Below are 18,010 nucleotides of genomic sequence, written 5' to 3' on the forward strand. Positions count from 1 at the left end.
CCCCCCCTTGTCTTGCCCTGTGGGGGCCGTCTCCGCCACTCACTACAGTAATGTCTCCGCCCCGCAACGCCCACTTGGGTTGGTCGGTTGAGACTTCCGGAGATGTTGTCAATCTCACTTCGGCGTGGTCTGTGAAACATCCTCTATTCCCTCTGTACGTCAATGTGTCAGAGTCCCTCCACCACATCTCCAGCCCAGTGTTCTGTGCTACCTATAAAGTTCTGGCCAGACTCCAACGTCTCAATAAAATCCAGGTACACTTGTGTTGATTGTTAATCAAAAAGGAACAAAAGTCAGTCATAGGCTCTGTAATACAGTTGGGGGGCTCATTCTTGCTTAGTCTGTTCATGGGGGTACACAGGAGGACGTCACATCACACTGTATCCCTGTTCCACAACTAAATAAATTCCTTCAAGTCTTTTTTTAGATTGTCAGGGAGAACTCTAAACGCATCTACCCCTCCCAATTGTAAATATTCTCACTAGCCTGTAAACCACGAGATAACAGAACACAGATTCCAAGCAACTCAATATGGAGAAATTCAGTTTTCCGTGAACATCAAGGTCACTATCGTCTCTCTCGTAGATAAGACAGACACAGCATTCAGGCAAGGCCTTAGACATGTCAGTTCTTCACAAAACAAAACGCAGCTCCAACAGCCCCCACCCTTTTGTTAACCCCTTAAATGCCAGAAAGCAGGTACCGGAGACATTGTAACACTTTTTATAGTAATTTTTCTCTAATTGTCGGGATCAATACATTTTTAATAATACTCAAACAAACAACATCCCTCACTCCAAGACCCCTAGCAGACGCTCGAAAAGGTGAGAAAAAATCACCAGCCGGCATTTTTTTCAAACGTCTGGCAGGACGCCCCAAGCATGGTCAGCTGTTATCCTAAAAATCCCCACAACAGCTTTTATGGCTGCCAACAGCAATCAACTTTCAGGGACTTGAAGGGAATATAACTTAAAATGGCCGCCACTGAAAACAAACCGACTTAAGATGGCCGCCACTGAAGAATGGTAGGGCGTGTCATCTTCTCTAACCACCAGATACAGGGGTGGAGTCTGGATTACAGGGGCCATTTTTCACTCCAAGGAAAATATAATTGAATCTATTTTTCTCAAATTCTTTCCACATCAAAAACTTTGAAATGTCCCTTATCATCTTTTTCTTAAACGCCACTCTGAAGGATCCCTGTCACTCTGTCCTGGTCCGTCAGTCAAAGTTAGAGGTTCTCAGAGTCTGTTTGCATGTTTATAAGTTGTACAATCATCAGATCCTCTAACACATCCCAAAACTTTTAAACCTTCATTATTACTTTTTATTTCACCGCAAACCTGTTCCATTAAATCAAATTGCACTTTTCCAACAGTCCTACTTAATTCATCCTACTTGACTCAACAACCTTCTCTCTACTTACATCAAGCCAATCTTCTGTCTACCTCATTTTTCCCTTCTTTGCACTGAACTATCGCTAGCGCACCAGTGGTTCCCTCTGGGAGGACGTCCTTTCTATTCCGAAACCACAGCATAATTTGTCCAAGACCCTTACCGTGCAGCTGCTCATGGCTTAAGGGCTCACCTTCAAGCTCCCCAATCACCAGTTATAGAGACTTAGCTCACCGCGTGTCAGTTATAGAGGTTTATCAGAAGGTCTGACTTTCATGCTCCCCGATCACCAGTTATAGAGACTTAGCTCACTGCGTGTCGGTTAGAGGTTTATCAGAAGGTCCCCGCTTAACAATCTCCCTTTTTCTCCTAATTCCTGTCAAAATCCCCAGACACCCGTTCTTTACCCGTTCTCCTATTCTGGCGGCCTATGTTTGGCGGGCAAACATCCGTCCTTTTTCTCCTTATTCTGGCGGCCTATGTCTGGTGTGCAGACATTCGTCCTTTTTCTCCTAATTCTAACGGCCCATATGTCTGAGCTTCACTGCGGCTTCGCTACACTCCTCTCTATATGAACTTCGAACGTCCTCCCCCTCCCTTTCTGTTCTCGCTCAGCAAAGCGCATACACACAGCAGCCAAGGCACTTCTCATACAGAGCTATATAACAATTCAGACCCCGATGCAGGACACCAGGTGGCTATGCATATTTACCCTCCAATCCCAGCTGTCTACAGCCATAGGTATCACCACTCCCTGAGTCACAGGCAAGTCACAGGTTAACATATGTTATCTGAAACTTACCGTGATCGTGGGCCGATCAGACCCAGTCGGGAAGTGGTAACCCCGAGGCTGCAAACGGTGCTGGAACTAGGGGGCGTCCTGGTCATCCTGATCGCGAAATCTCAGCAGTGCCTCCAATGTTAGGGTAGGATTCAAGACATCCTCTTTTAGTGTGCGTTGGCTGCCTGTTTCTAATCAATAAGCATGTGTGCACATCATAAGAAATTAATTCAGACACATTTGCTGATTTAAATCTCACTCATGAAATCATGGCCATGGCAAATCTCCACTGCTAGAATTGCTTTATTTGGTTTCACAAAAATTATGGAATAATAGAAATTATGGAAGAAGCAGAAGGGGCGGAGAATTCCCAGCTCGTGTAGTCTCTTGATTGGAGAACTTCCTTGCTGTTGCTTATTGACGTCAGGATCGAAGTCTTGTTGACATTCTTTAGCTTTAATTGTTTTCATTATGATCACGATGTCGGCGCCATCTTATAATGTCTCTGTTACAATGATTTTAGGAATATAGAACAAGTAGAAATGACAGGATTTGATCTATCAGCAGGTTTACCTTAACAGTTCTTAGGGGATTTTTGTAACTATAACCAGAAAACCTACAATACCATGCAATCTTAATTGTTAGCTAAGGGGTTAAGTGTTACTTTGTACCAGGAAAAACAAAGTGGAAATAAATGTAAGATGCGTACCTGACTGACCACTCCTGATAGGAACACTCCAATCATAGCAGGCATTCATCCCACCATTGTTACCACATACAGGGAAGTATGTCTGTATGCCTTTTTGGCTGCTGTGGAATAAAACTACAGAGGATAGCATTACTAGAACCTTGTATGACAAATTGGGACACTAAACCACCCACTGGTTCTTATGGATCAATGGTTTAGTGTCCCAAATCGCCCTGTATGATTTTTTTTTTTTAATTTTTTTTTTTTAGTGCAAGCGTATATAAAATTAAAAACCCTTTATTACCCCACTCCTTCCTCACTCCCTTAGGTGGCTGCACATTGTGGCTAGCATAGGCAGTGTAGTACACCCTGGCTTCACTAAGTCCCATAGGTAAAGCTAAATCCTGGCTTCTCTTGCTACATCACAAGAGGAGGCACCAGCATAGGATCTTCAGATATGAGTTCATTGTGCCTCACCGGACTCTCATCAAGTTTGAAACTTCTAGGTGGATAAAATTTTAAAAAGCAAACAGGTCAATTTGGGACCCTAGCCCACAGGTCCTTAAGAAGCTGTAGTTGGTAAAAGGTCCCAAATCAACCAACCAGTTTTTCTTAAATGCTGGTGAGGAAGGGAGTTCAGAACCAAAACATTATTTTAAGGCGCAATATAAGGAGTAGGCAAAACCTAAAAGAAAAAAATGTAAGCAAAAAATTGGGGTAAATATACAAGAACATAAAGGCAAAGACATTCATGAAGCATTAAGAGCCTGTACAAGGGTTCTTGGATTGGTCTGAGAAGCTTACTGGGGCCTCTGTAGCCCAAGTACATTTAGTACAATTTGTCAAACATAAATTAATGTAAATTATGACACATATCATTACAGTACATAGCTTGCAGCTAGAGATTTATTTTGAGGTATCAGCACCTTTTTGTATTAGATGCCTTTACTCCATTGCACTTTAGATAAAGGCTGGTATGTTTATTGAGCAACTAAGTTGGCCACGAACATTTTTATATAATTTCAGAAATGAACAGAACAGGTGCAAAACATTTTTTTTGGCTATGAGACAGATCCCATCCCCCTGCCCACTGGTCCTTGGAAAATAAATTATGCTCACAACCCACCAGATTACTGGTTTTTAGTGTCCTAAATAGGCTACTTTTATGTCTAGGGGTACATGTATTTCGGCCTCTTTATTGCTGAATTAATAACTTTGTAATAGTGCCATAGGCATCCAGGCTGATGGTGCCCCCGAGCACCTCTTGGCTTCCCTGGACTTTAATATATTCACGCCCCCCCAACAACACCTTCCGCTGCAAGCATCCTCAAGCTGCCAGCCCTGCTCTCTCCAGGCCCCGGCTCTCTGATGTCACCGGTCAGCAGCAGGAGAGGACTTGCAGCGTGGGGCGTCCATTAATGAAAGTACGGGAAGCCAAATGAAAAGAATGGCACTCAACCATTGTCTTATTTATTCTTAGAGCGTTATTTATTACTAGTACAGCAGTAACAAGTTTACTTTAAAAAGATCTGTTGGTCAGCTTTACTTTTAGAAGCCCTAACATGAAAAATATTAAATCCATTACATTGTATATATAATATATACCTTGAAGCCTTAAAGAAAATCTAACATTAAAATACATTATGATAAACCAGGGACACTTACTCATAGATCCAGGCACTGTGACTGTGATAATCTACTTATATCCATGGACCCCTTCCTTCTAAAATCAACTTTTAAAATGATGTTAATGAGCTTGAGGCGCTCTGGTGTTTTTTTGCAAAGCCCCTCAGTGATGCACCCCCTCCCCCCCCCGCATTTCCTGTTGTTGCTAGATTACACAGGCAGGCACAGGAGAAAGCAGGAGGAGAGGAGACTTGTTCTGTTCATTGTAACAACCAGTGAAACTATATCACTAAGAGGCTCTGGTAACACTCCCACAGAGCCCCTGAGGCTCAGTAGCATCATTTTAAAAGGTTATTTTTAGAAGGAAGGATAACAAATATAAAAAATATATGAATAAGTGCCCCTGGTTTATCGTTATGGATTTTGATCATAGATTTCCTTTAAAATATATATTTGTACAAAAACAAGATGCCTTGTAAAAGGCAACCCACCTTTGCAACTCGAGCTACTAAATGGCAAAAACAGCTGCAACTAGGGGCTGGGGATTATTTCTTATTCATTGATTTATGCCTATTCTTAACAACTGCACAGATGAATAGCTGAGGATGGAAAGTTGATATTCAAGGGTCAACAGGTAAAGTCATGGCTCATAGTACAGATTCCTAAAAAAATTAACCTGTCACCAGGCACCCTATTTGTGCCTCCTGCATCTCCCCACAGAAAATTTAATTTATCCCCAAACTGTTTGGGAATTAGTGGTTAAAATAATAACTTGTATTAAAGTTTACCTGGCTCCCTTCCAGCTTGTGTCTTGTGTCCCTGGCTAGTGTTCCCCACCCTTCCTCTTTTTCTCCTTTCCCTCCCTCCCTCCCTCCCTCTGGAAAAAAACCTTCTCCGCCCAGTCACTTCATACCAACACATCCCCACTGTATCTGCAAGAGGAGGAAGCAGAGGTGAGGGGAAGGTTTCATTTTTAAAACTCACAGAAGAGAATTTTCCAGAGGAGGGAGGAGGGACTCTGCTCCATGCTGAACACTCCCCAGGGACACGGGACACGAGATTGCAGGGAGCTAGGTAAACTTTAATATAAGTTTATTGTTTTAATCACTAAAGCCGGAAGTTTTATGATTATAGTTTGGGGATAAGCTATTTATTGTCTGTGGGGACATGGAGGAGGCTCAAAAAGGTTGCCTGGTGACGTGACCGATTCCCTTTAATGACCAAATTATGTATTGTGAGGGGAAATCTCGATGCTCATTTCCCACAGGTAGTTTATCTACTTCCCGCTGAAATCCTTTTTTTTTTCTTTTTACTTTGCACGTTTTAAAAGGGGGTGCTATATATTGTTATATTTCCTATTTCATGACCATATGAGGACAACAATTAAGTAAAATTTGTAATTCCCAGGGAATCATAATGTAACATGGTTGGGCCTATTGCGCTTGTTTTTTTGTGTAAAACCACATATAAGATACTCTTTGGTTCAGGTAATAAGTATAATAAAATCCTTCTGTAAATGTAAGCCATGGTGCAGTTAGAGATGTAACCAAATAACCACTTTTTGGCCATAATTTGGATAAAAAGTGGTCACAAGATTGGTCTCAATAGAAACATTGACCTGTCCCACAAAAAACACTATCTGTGTGTTCTTTATCCTGATTTATGATAAAGTTATGGAAGTAATGATATGGTAATATGAAGAATACATTTTTTGCAAGTTTAGGTATTTCTGTGATTGTACTGACACAAAGAATGAATGGGGTGTTATTTGGAGCACACCGTGAAAGCTGCAGAATATTATATGGTGTCACAAGAATCGCAAGCCCTCCCCTTTCTGGCTAACAGGTTATAATCCCATAGACTCTATTAACCTCATCACTTTCAATGACTAGCTCTTTCTACACTAGTATAGTTAGCTGTACATAATACATTTAGCTGTATTTTGTAACCTTTTGAAAAGCTATTAATAATTAATTATGACATGTAATATTTTGTCCATTATCTATGTTTATGATAATTGTGCATCATAAACTGTGTGCTATAAACTGTCTGCTAAGATAAGAATCTTGAGCAAGTCCCAGACTATTCCTAGGCGGTAGTGGCACTTGACAGCATCCTGTTCAAACACTGCCTTGAGGATATGAATTGCATAATGCCGGGTTCACATCATGTTTTTTGCCATACGTTGTTAGGAGAACGTATGGCATAGTCGTATCCCAGTGTCCTCACTTCCCCCTTCCTAATATGGACAATGACATCACTGGGTCCCCCCTTCCTGCTGAGTAACATATGCGCTCGGCGATTAAATATGTTGCATCCACTCCCCATAGCATTTTATTTACTCAGCTGGGCGTATATATTGTGCTCAGCAGGAGGGAAAAACATAGCTAGCTTCCAGCCAATCCGATGTATGCCAGTCAGACAGAGGCAACAACTATGCTTCCCTCAGCCACTATATGTCAATGTATACGCTCAGCATATCCATCATAAATGTCATGTGAACCCAGCCTAAGAAAGTATTTACAGTATATTAAAAAACTGATAAAACTCGTAAAAGATGTACTTGGCTGAAGAGCTTTGATATATGTGCATCATATCATCTACCCACTATCCTACTTCTTCAAAAGTGTTGTCTAGGACCAGGTCTTTGCTACGCGCTTCTACAATTTTTCTGTTTACTCAGAGGCCGGTAGTGATATGTGCAAGAGTTTCATTGCTGTAGCACGAGCGTGGCTGTAGAACCGCATCAAATCCGGCCTCTGTGTACAAACAGAAGCTGTAGACGTGTGTATTACCGGACTAACCCTTTCACTGTTTTCCTTGTAGTCTGTTTTGTAACATAAACAGTTATAATGAAAAATGCTCTTTTAGGCCATATTTAGACTTTATGATGGATAATATATATAGACGTGCTCTGCTAAGGCAAAATTGAAACAAAATCCATGAACGTGTAACATTACAAAGCTTTACATCTGAAACTACTCAAAATATTCCTAATACTAATTAAGATTTTTAGATGATTAATTAAAAAAATGTATACAGTAAAAATATATATGAGAGTAGTAGGAAAGGAAACAAGAGGTAGCTTCATGCCTACATTGATTCATTATTACACTCACTGAGGATGAAGGGGTGACACATGAGGTGCAATGGTCCTGCCATTCTTTAAAAGAGATAAAATAAATTAAATAAAACTACATGAACCTGCTGCAAGTCACCATCTATATATAGTGCTGAGGGATAACCTATACAGCAGAGCATACAGAAAAGAGAGTGAAAGTTACATACAGTACATAAGTGTGATAGGCCAGGTGGTTTTCTTTTTGGCACTTTTGTAGTTGGATATTAGCCTGATGGCAGGGAAGAAGGGCATTCCAGAGAATAGGTGAGTGGGAGGTTTGATTTAAATATTAAAAATGGCCTCCGTCATTGCAATCATCAATGGTGTTTGTTTCCACTGTTCAAGCTACATATGGGCTTTAAGAGATGGCAAAACCATTCCTGCACCAGAAACTTTGGTAACATCGGTAACATAGTACCAAACCTGTTCATCGACCATGACTGCTATAGCAGTGCAGCCTTAATGACTGTACAATATTCATGGAAAACCTACCTCTGAAAAAATGGTATTTTAAGTGATTTTGTTTCTGTTCATTACCGCATAACCACTTACATTTGCTCTGTTTTTAAAGGGGCCTTCTGGAGATTTCACATTGATGACCTGTCTTTAGTATATGTTATCAATATAAGATTGGTTGGAAGTCTGTTAAAGTGGCATAAGTCCTATGATGTGTGCCACTTGGTGTCCTGCAATACTATGCACAGCCACTGCTTTTATGAAGGGGTTGCAGTGCTCCTGCATCTACTGTGGCCTGTTCAGTGTTGGATCCACACGACCTTGTTATGAATGATGTATCCTTTGGATAGGTCCTCAGTGGTATAATCCCAGAAAACCCCTTTAGTAACTGCATGCGGATAACTGGTAATCAGAACTGCATGGTGAGCCCATTACTTACATGGTTGTCCACTGTATGCTCGGCCTGTCCTTGTCCATCCACTGCTTCCTAACCATTTTGAACTATACTAATAGAAGTCATTATGATACATTGCTACTTTCTTTTGTGGTAAGTTATATTTAGATCTTTTATTCTCTTTTTTTTCTTCCAGGCTTCTTCTATGCTGCGAGCATCGATTGTACCCATGTACGTTCTCATGCTATACAGACCATGGTATTTACCTTATGAAATCAACTCTGTAAGATAACAGGGAGAAAATGCCACAGGTTACAGTTAGTAGCTGAATTATCACACTAAGCATACACTAACCTTTTCACACCCCTACATTATCTCATAGCTATACCTGTAGCACATTCCAGTGCCTGGCCACTGTTTGGCATGCAAAGAAATGTTACAAAGCAAATATTGTTATAGTCTGCAAAAATATTCCTGAGGCATGATAGCTTTGGGTGGAAATGTATTGACAATCTTATGCAATAGCTAGGACGTCACAGTATCTTTGTTTTACGCAAGCACCGTGGGCAGAAGACTGTCTCCTTGGCTTGTATTAATTTATAAACCTGTAAGATAAAACTTGGCATTTAAGTGACTTGACTATTTTCTAGTTTCTTTCTCCTTAAAACTGTAGATTCAGTAGTCCATTCCTGGACTACGTTGGCAGGTATTAGCCAGGGTGAACTGTAAATACCTTGCATGACCTGCCACTCTAGAGAGGTTCTAAACCTTATGAACTTGACCTTGTCAAAACATTGCTCAGATCTTTATGCTTGCTCATCTTTTCTGCTTTTATCAAAGGATCATCAATGGTATTTGAGGTTTTTTGGCAGATTGTTGTTCCTACCCTGAGATATTTCTGGTATATTTAAAGTTAGATTCAGATTCAGCTCGTTCTGATGTGGGTGGACACTTCCTGGTTGTGACATCGGCTCACCCCACAGAAGCCAGAAGAGGAGGGCATGTTTGTAATTGGCCAATCTAAAGCATGTGATTAGTCACATGCTTGTGACCTCACTACAGGTCCTGTGCATCGAACCAAGTACTTTAACCCCTTAGCGCTCTGCGCCGTAGCTGTACTGCGCTGAGTCCCGCGATTAGCGCTCAGCGCAGTACAGCTACTGCGCAGAGCCGATGCCGGTTCAGCGCTGTATAGCAGCCGAACCGGCATCGTTAGCCGCGGGATTTCAGCGGTAATCTACCGCTGACATCCCCGGCTAACACCCGCGGTCGGAGTGGGCTCCGATCGCGGGTGTTTAACCCGTTAAATGCCGCGGTCAACGCGACCGCGGCATTTAACATGCCTTCTGGGGGTCTTTACCCCACGATCGGCCCCCCCGCACCGTTTTCGGGGGGGGGGGCGATCGCTGTTTTGGCTCCTCTGGGGTCCGATCGGGACCCCAGAGAAGCCTGGAGGGTTTACCTTTAAGATGGCGTCTGTGACGTCATCTTAAAGGCAAAGTGTCAGCCTATGCATCTGCATAGGCTGGCACTGATAATACCCTGCAATACATTAGTATTGCAGAGTATTATCAAGAACAAGCAATCAGATGATTGCTTGTTCATATCCCATGGTGGATCATGTAAAAAAATGTAAAAAAAATGTTTTTCAATAAAAAATTACTTTATAAATCACTAAAAATGCCCATAAGCCCCAAAACATATAAAGAGACATATAACGCTCAAAAAAGTCTAAATCATAACACAAACCCCACATATATAGTATCACCGCGTCCGTAACAATCCATAGAATAAAACTAAATAACTATTGAACCCATATGATGAACGCCGTAAAAAAAAAAAGTCAAAAACCCGCCAAAAAATATGATTTTTACCTATTATATCCCACTAAAAATGCAATAAAAAGTGATCAACAAAACATATGTACTCCAGAATGATATTGTTGCAAAGAACAACATGTCCCGCAAAAAACAAGCCATCAACCAGCTCTGTAGCCAAAAACGTAACAATGTTATGCCACTTGGAAGACGGCGATGCAAAAATGATAGATTTTTCCCCACATTAGGGTTTTATTTGGCAAATTTAGTAAAACATAAGAAAAAATATTCATGTCTGGTATCCCCGTAATCGTATCGACCCATAGAATAAAGATAACAGGATTATTAGGCTATACGGTGAACACGAAAAAAAAAAAAAGTTAAAAATCCAGTACAGAATTGATGCTTTTCTACTCCTGCCCTCAAAAAAAGTTCCTAAATTTTCAACAATAGGTGATACCAACCCCAAAATGGTAACACTGGAAAAAGCATCTCGTCCCGCAAAAAAAATGCCGTCACATGGCCCCAATAACGGAAAAGCGAAAATTTTATAGCCTTCAAAAGGGGGCAACCAGAAAACTAAAATCCTGGCAGCTGCAGGGCGCTCCTTCCCTTCTGCGCCTCGCTGTGCCCCCATAAAACAAGTCACAGCCACATGTGGGGGGTCTTTGTACTCAGGAGAAATTGCAGAACAAATTGTATGGTGGGTTTTCTCTTTTTATCTTTTGGAAATGTGTAAATTTTAGGGCTAAATGAACGTATAACCAACAAAATTTGACCATTCTAAATTTCACCGCCATTTTGATTCAATTACTATGAAGATCTCAAGGGGTTAACAATCTTTGTAAATGCTGTTTCTGATAGTTTGAGGGGTGCAGATTTGAAAATGGGTTGGTTATATAGGGGGTTTTGTAGCTAAATATGTAAAATTTGATTTCAAACAGTATTTATCCCCAAAATAGTCAATTCCGAAAATACGGAAAATCGCTATTCGATTTGTAGGCCGCGTGACGTCAAAATAAATTATCCAAACATTTCAAAAATTATGAAAATGTAAAGTAGACGAATGGGAAATGTTATTCTGCAAGTTATTTAGGTGGTAAATCGATCTGCCTGAAAACGCGGTGATTTTGAATTTCGAAAATGGCAATTTTTTCTAAAAATTCATCATTTTTTTCTTTTTTTTGTAAATAAACGCAAAACTTATCAGCCAAAATTTACCACTAAAATGAAGTACAACATGTGGGGAAAAAACAATCTCAGAATCGCTTTGATAAGTAACAGTGTTCAAAAGTTATTACCACAGGAAGAGACACTGGTCAAATTTCAAAAAAAAGTTGCGAGCCTTAACCTGCAAACAGGCTGCGTCCTTAAGGGGTTAAAATGATGCAGGAGAGCTTGTTTGTGATGAGACATCATGTGACATCACTACAGGTCCTACAGACTATCTCAACAAGCCTCCTGTCCTCTCTAGCTGTACTTTACGGTTTCTCATGGGAACCAGATAGCATGGCAAACGGAGATTAGCCTGGGGGGGGGGGGGGGGGGGAGCAAGGTAAAACCTCTGCTAGCAGCTAAAAACATGCAGATAGATAATTATAGTAAATTAGAGAATTGCTTATTTTTGCTTAGTGCAGAGTTAGGCAAATGTTTTTATACTTTACAGTTTTACTTTAACAATTTAAATGAAATCTCCCTACCAGGATCAAGGATTACACACCAAGAACACTTGTTGTGATCCCCTCACACAGAATTTGCTCTTCTTTTAGCATCTTATGCCCTGGTTTTTCCAAAATGTGCTCATATGGTACATATTTGAAATTTATATATTTTTTTTTAGAAAAGCACTAAAAATAGAACCATTAAATGGTCATTTATTTTGTTCATAATCTGATTTTAACCTTCCCCATCTGACATTTTCTGAATTTGAATCCCAGCCCCTGGGTCTTCTGCGGGGACTTTGGCAGGGAGCATGGTTCTGTAATCTGAAGCCTATACTAGCTGATGTATACATCACACAAACATGGCAAAAGCACATATGCTTTTGTAATGTTATGGGCTTTTGGAAACTGTAATAATCCAAAAGTAGTGCAGATGAGCCCCACAGTCTGACAGAATGGTACTAATAACACTCAATGGATTTTTAAAAATGCAACTATCGAGCCATTTAATATTCTTTTCATACTTGAGCTATTCCACTTCAACCATGTTTCACCATTGTATTTCATAGGAAGCCACACGAGGTGCCTTTGTTGCCCTCTCTAGACTATGAAAAGCTCAAGAAAGATTTGGTATATGGCAGTGATCGTCAGAAAGCTTTGCTGTTGCAAGCCTTACGATGGGTATGTACCACATGGGGTGTTGTGTGTGGTGTGTTAATAACTGCTCTGTGGAAGATTTTAATAAAAGGTTTTTCCCTCTATTTATTCTGAAATAAATTAAAGACTTGTGCAGGACGTCTTTCCGGCCTGATCACATTTAATATAAACACTGTTATAATTCTGTGAACTTAAAGATGTTGGCCACTTTCAGTAAATACTTGATATTATTTGTGTAATGAAAAGTTATGGTTCGTAATGGTTTTCTAGATCTCTTCTTGCTATTATTCTATAGAAGGCTTGTATGTTTACTTCCAGTGGATAAAAATCTGTCCATGACCTTGTGGTGTCACACAGGTGCATGAGCCATTATTAGTAATCAGAGCTGTGTGATATAACGAGCCTTGCACCTGTGTGATCATGGACAGGTTTCTATCTACTGGAAGTATATATAGAAGCTTTCTATAGAACTTAAGCAAGCAGAGATCTAGAAAACCAAGAGGAATTGATACTGAAAGTATATTGGAAAATTGTATAACTTTTCCTTACACAATCAATCAATTATTCACTGAAAGTGGACAACCCCTTTAAGAATTACTGACTGTACTGTACAGTACTCACAGCAGTTCTGTAGAGTATACACAGGATAATTCTGAAGCTCCATTATCATAGCTGCATCCAGCCTAACCACAGCTTCTAACAAATGACTGTATTAAAGAAATTACAGTTGTGTACTTGTTTTTGGTACAGTGAAAAGTGTTTAAATGTGGTTGGATTTTCACTCACACCTTTTAGATTACTGACATGGACAACTGAATACATAATACAGTACACCATAATACTGCATAAAATAACAAATCCCACAAAATCCATAAAAATTGGAAGAATTTCAAATAAATATCTATAACAATAAAAGCTACCCTTCAAAAATAGGCTATAGAGTGCACCTCAAATTTACTTTACTAATTGTCGTAGGGATAAAAGAATGCTTAAACCTCTCGATCTTGCATTTCATCTATGTTGGGCTACATTTACAAAAACATGTATCCACCAGGTGCACTGGAGAGGAGGAGGGATGACCCCACGTTTCGGCCACGCACACTGGGAAAAATAGGACATGTCCTATTTTTCCCTGTGTATGGAGCGCCTATTGCTGTCTAATGGGGAAGTATGTACGGCCATAAGCTTGTGGCCGTACATACGTCCCCTATATGTGAATGAACCCTAAGCCTGCCGCTAATAATGTGTAAAAAATGATTGCAGAGGCTGCAATATGGGCAGGTACAGACCATCCCCTATCTTTTGTGTATATGAGACGGGTAAGTAAGAAATGGCAATTGGCGCTGATTGCTGATCGCATGCGTTTCATACAGACGCATTTGCAAGCCGGCCATGAGCCGCCCCAATGCGTTTTGATTGTGTTACTAAACGAATCAAAACGCTAATTGTGGCACCAACCTGAGGGTGCAGCCACACCTTCAGCTTTTCAGATGCAGTTTTTTAAGCCAAAAGCAGGTGTGGATCATAATGGGTGAAGACTTATCATTAAGAAGTGCTGCTCCTCCTATTTTTACTCCACTCCTGGTTTGGGCATCAAAAACTGCATATGAAAAACTGAACATGTGGACACACCCCAAGGGTGATGCCACACATGGCGTTTTTGGTCCGTTTTTAAGCATGCGTTTTCCGTCGGTTTAAAAACTCATGCGTTTTTAAACGGACTGAAAATGCATGATTCATTCTGTTTGGCAATGCTTGGAGATACAGTACCTGAGTAATGTGCTCATCCATCTCCAGCAGTCCCATGGACAGTGGATAGATCAGCAGTGCGCCTCCACAACCTGCCAGTCGTTTAGGCGAATAGGGAATATGTTCTTCTTTTTTGTAGCTCTATTGATGTTAATATGTGTTGGCTCTGACGGGTTCAGTTATTTGCATTCACTTCCAAGTTCTTCAATCTCTATTTGTACTACTTTTATTTTCAGCGCTTAACTCATTCGCAGCCTGGAGAGCAAAGAGACACGGTTCTTCAAGCATACATCACAAATGATCTGCTGGACTGCTATCAGAATGGACAGGTAATCAATTCCTATACTAACAATAAGATACTCTGTATAAGAGTCTGAATATTGGTGATCAGTGGTTCTTCATTGTATCAACAGCTAAAAGCCTAATGTATATAGGTCAGGTATGTCTTGTAGGTTAGACTTGATGGACTTGCATTTTTTTCCAACCTTTTATACTATGAAATTATAGGTCCATAGAACCTCGGAGTTCTGAATACCTGTAATAGGCGTATAGGTGCTTACTTTGGGAGTATCATACCTACAAGGTCCTTGTGGATAGAAAAATATTGCTGCAGATGCCACTGACAGGACTAGTTAGGACTCCTTCAGTTCAGATTATATGTTGAGAAATATTTATTGAGAAGTGTTTTTGTTCTGCACATACAAATATGAGTTGTGTTATGTGTCAAAGGCATGGTTTTAGGTTGTGAACAACTTTTTGTCTTAATTTTCTCTGCAGAGAAAAGTTCTCCAGCTGCTTCAGTCTAAGAATGAAGTAGTCAGACAGTACATTGCTCGCCTCATTAATGCTTTTGCATCATTGGCTGACGGTAAGTTGGAAGACAAAACATAAATAGCTGATTTTACCATTTTGTGCATATACTTACGTGAGGTTAATGGCCATTGGAACATCTTCGCTGGCCATTAGATTTACACCACTGAGGCACATGAACTTACTTTCAGGGCATATGATCTCTATAAATATTGGCTTTAAAGGGGTTTGCCTTGATGTTTACACAATAAAGGTAATTTATATCCTCTTACTTTACAATTTTACTCAGCTAAATTCATGGCGCGCAAATGTCAGCGGCCAGGAGAGGAGGAGGAGCGCTGCTTACCCCTCACCCCCCTCTCCATAGAGAAACATGGTGCCGTATTCCAGGAAAAGATAGGACATGTCTTATTTCCCCGGGTACGGAACAGTACGGTGCCGCACTTGCCAGCCTATGGGGGACGTATATCCGCCGTACATATGTCGGCCATATATACGCCCCCCAACGGCCGTCTGAATGCAGCCTTACACTGTTTTACCTCCTATCACTCCCAAGGCTGGGCAGTGTAAAATCCCAGAGTGTGGGCAGGACTCTCTAAGCAGACGCATTATGATCTCTTTAGTGCTGTAAGATACAGAGTGCTGAAAATGTGGTTAGATTATGAGGGTACAGGTTTGTATACACTTTCATTAAGCCTCTGAACATTCGCTAGTATCTGACACATAGAAAGAGAGATGAGACAGATCAAAGATGAGATTAAATCCATTAGATGCATATAACATTCTCAGCTCTAAATACATCTCGGCTACGCACACACTGTCGGATCTGATGTGCCTCCCTCCCCCTCGCCTGGATAAAGACCTTATGTGTCTGTAGCTTTACTTTCCTCAGGAAGTCTCTGTTTGAGCCCTTCTTGGAATGCAAGGCTGGGGGCAAGAGGCAGAGAGCAGCTCAGCTAAGTGCAGCATCAGACAGAAGAACAATATGGGTTCCCGACCCTAAGATCGGTGGCACACGAGGCGTTATGAACCCGTTTTTGGGCCGTTTTTAAGCAGTCCGTTAAAAACCATATGCGTTAAAAAATGCATGCGTTTTTGAAAACACATCCGTTTTTTACCAGTTTTACCAATTATTTTAAGTAAAACGGGTCAAAAATGGATGTGTTTTCAAAAACGCATGCATTTTTTAACGCATATGGTTTTTAACGGACTGCTTAAAAACGGCCCAAAAACGGGTTCAAAACGCCTGGGGCTTAGAGGGGAGGCATGGCTGTCACAGTGCTATGTGCCAGCATCTGCCATGTGTGCTCTGCAGATACTATCAGTGCAGTGCACAAGGCAGATACAGGACAGGAGTAGTGCACGGGAATTGCGGCTCTTGCCACTTTATACATTGCAAGTTTCACCTACACAAATTCTGCAGAAGCTTCATAGCGTATGTGGCCTGAAATGCAAAGTCATCATGTTCTGGTGCACAATGTGACTGCTCTAGAAAAATCATGGTTGGGGGCGGCGGGCAATAGAAAATTTGGCCCAGGGCCTAGAGGAGGTATTACATCACTAAGTATTATTATATCCTATTCTCCTGAATTCCAGGTTTTCAAGCCAGGCTTACCTATTACAGGTTGAGTTTACATTTTTTTTTTTAATGGTAAAATATATTCTTTTTTTAACCCATTTGTAACTGAGGGTCATTGATGCCTGAATTTCCAGGTCAATTTTTGCTATTCTGTTATGTGCTTCTTAATATTTACACATCAAAACAATTTTTACTTTGTGTTCTTCATGATGTGCAAGACGTAAACTTGATACAATATTTTTATTTAATACTAATTTTTTCCTTAAAAAATTAGCAAATAAATGACTACAAATATTTTCAGATTTAATTTTTTTTTTATAAGTAGTAAAACTTTATAAACTTTTACCAAAATATGTTATAAATATGTACAGCATAATTCCATCACCCTTTCCCCAAGTTCAGTTACAAATGCAGAGGGTACATGTACTTCTGCAAACTTTAAGCTAAGTCTTTCCTGCAACTCCTTCTACATTCTACCTAGATGCCATTTCTGGTGTCAAATTAAAAAGGAGAATCTCTCCTTTAATATAATACAAGGATTGTGTATGGATACTTCTTGGGAATAGAAAGCCGTTTGAAAAAAAAGCTACATTTTTTTACTACAACTTTAACCCCTTAAGGACGCAGGGTTTTTCGGCTCATTTCTCGCTCTCCAACTTCAAAAATCCATAACTTTTTCATTTTTACGTGTACAGACCTGTGTGAGGGCTTATTTTGTGCGTAACAACTTTTACTTTCCTGTAATGTTATTTATTTTAACATGCCGTGTACTGCGAAGCTGAAAAAAAATGCCAAATGTGGAAAAATTGAAAAACGCCACGTTCTTGTGGGCTCAGTTTTTACGACTTTCACTCTTCGCTCCAAATAACATGCGTACTTTATTCTTTGGTTCGGTGCGATCGCGGTGATACCAAATTTATATAGGATTTACTGTGTTTTAATACATTTTCAAAAATTAAACGAATGTGTACAAAAAAGAAAAAAATTTTTGCCATCTTCTGACGCTAATAACTTTTTCATACTTTGGCGCACGGAGATGTGTGAGGGGTCATTTTTTGAGAAATGAGGCGACGTTTTCATTGCTACCATTTTGAGGTCTGTGCGAAATTTTGATCATTTTTTATTTCATTTTTTATGTTATGTAAAAAGGTGTAAAGGTCGCATTTCGGACATTTGGGCGCCATTTCCCGCCTTGGAGGTCACCGACGCCCGTAACCGTTATTATATTTTGATAGATCGGGCATTTTGGGACGCGGCGATACCTAATATGTTTGTG

The 18,010-nt window shown here is 40.3% G+C and overlaps 1 protein-coding gene across 5 annotated transcripts in view; it reads left to right on the plus strand.

The window, feature by feature from the left end:
* The window catches only part of ARMC9 (armadillo repeat containing 9), a 98,164-nt gene that overhangs the window by 55,890 nt on the left and 24,264 nt on the right, over positions 1-18,010 (plus strand). For 3 of the 5 annotated variants that reach the window (XM_072142449.1, XM_072142448.1, XM_072142450.1), the window contains 4 exons: positions 8,658-8,719; positions 12,509-12,620; positions 14,582-14,674; positions 15,123-15,213. In XM_072142449.1, coding sequence (XP_071998550.1) covers positions 8,658-8,719; positions 12,509-12,620; positions 14,582-14,674; positions 15,123-15,213 — 358 coding nt within the window. The remainder of the gene's footprint in view (positions 1-8,657; positions 8,720-12,508; positions 12,621-14,581; positions 14,675-15,122; positions 15,214-18,010) is intronic. The other 2 variants (XM_072142451.1, XM_072142452.1) reach the window with 1 other exon arrangement.

Source organism: Engystomops pustulosus, chromosome 3, assembly GCF_040894005.1.
Source record: "Engystomops pustulosus chromosome 3, aEngPut4.maternal, whole genome shotgun sequence".
Taxonomy (NCBI): domain Eukaryota; kingdom Metazoa; phylum Chordata; class Amphibia; order Anura; family Leptodactylidae; genus Engystomops; species Engystomops pustulosus.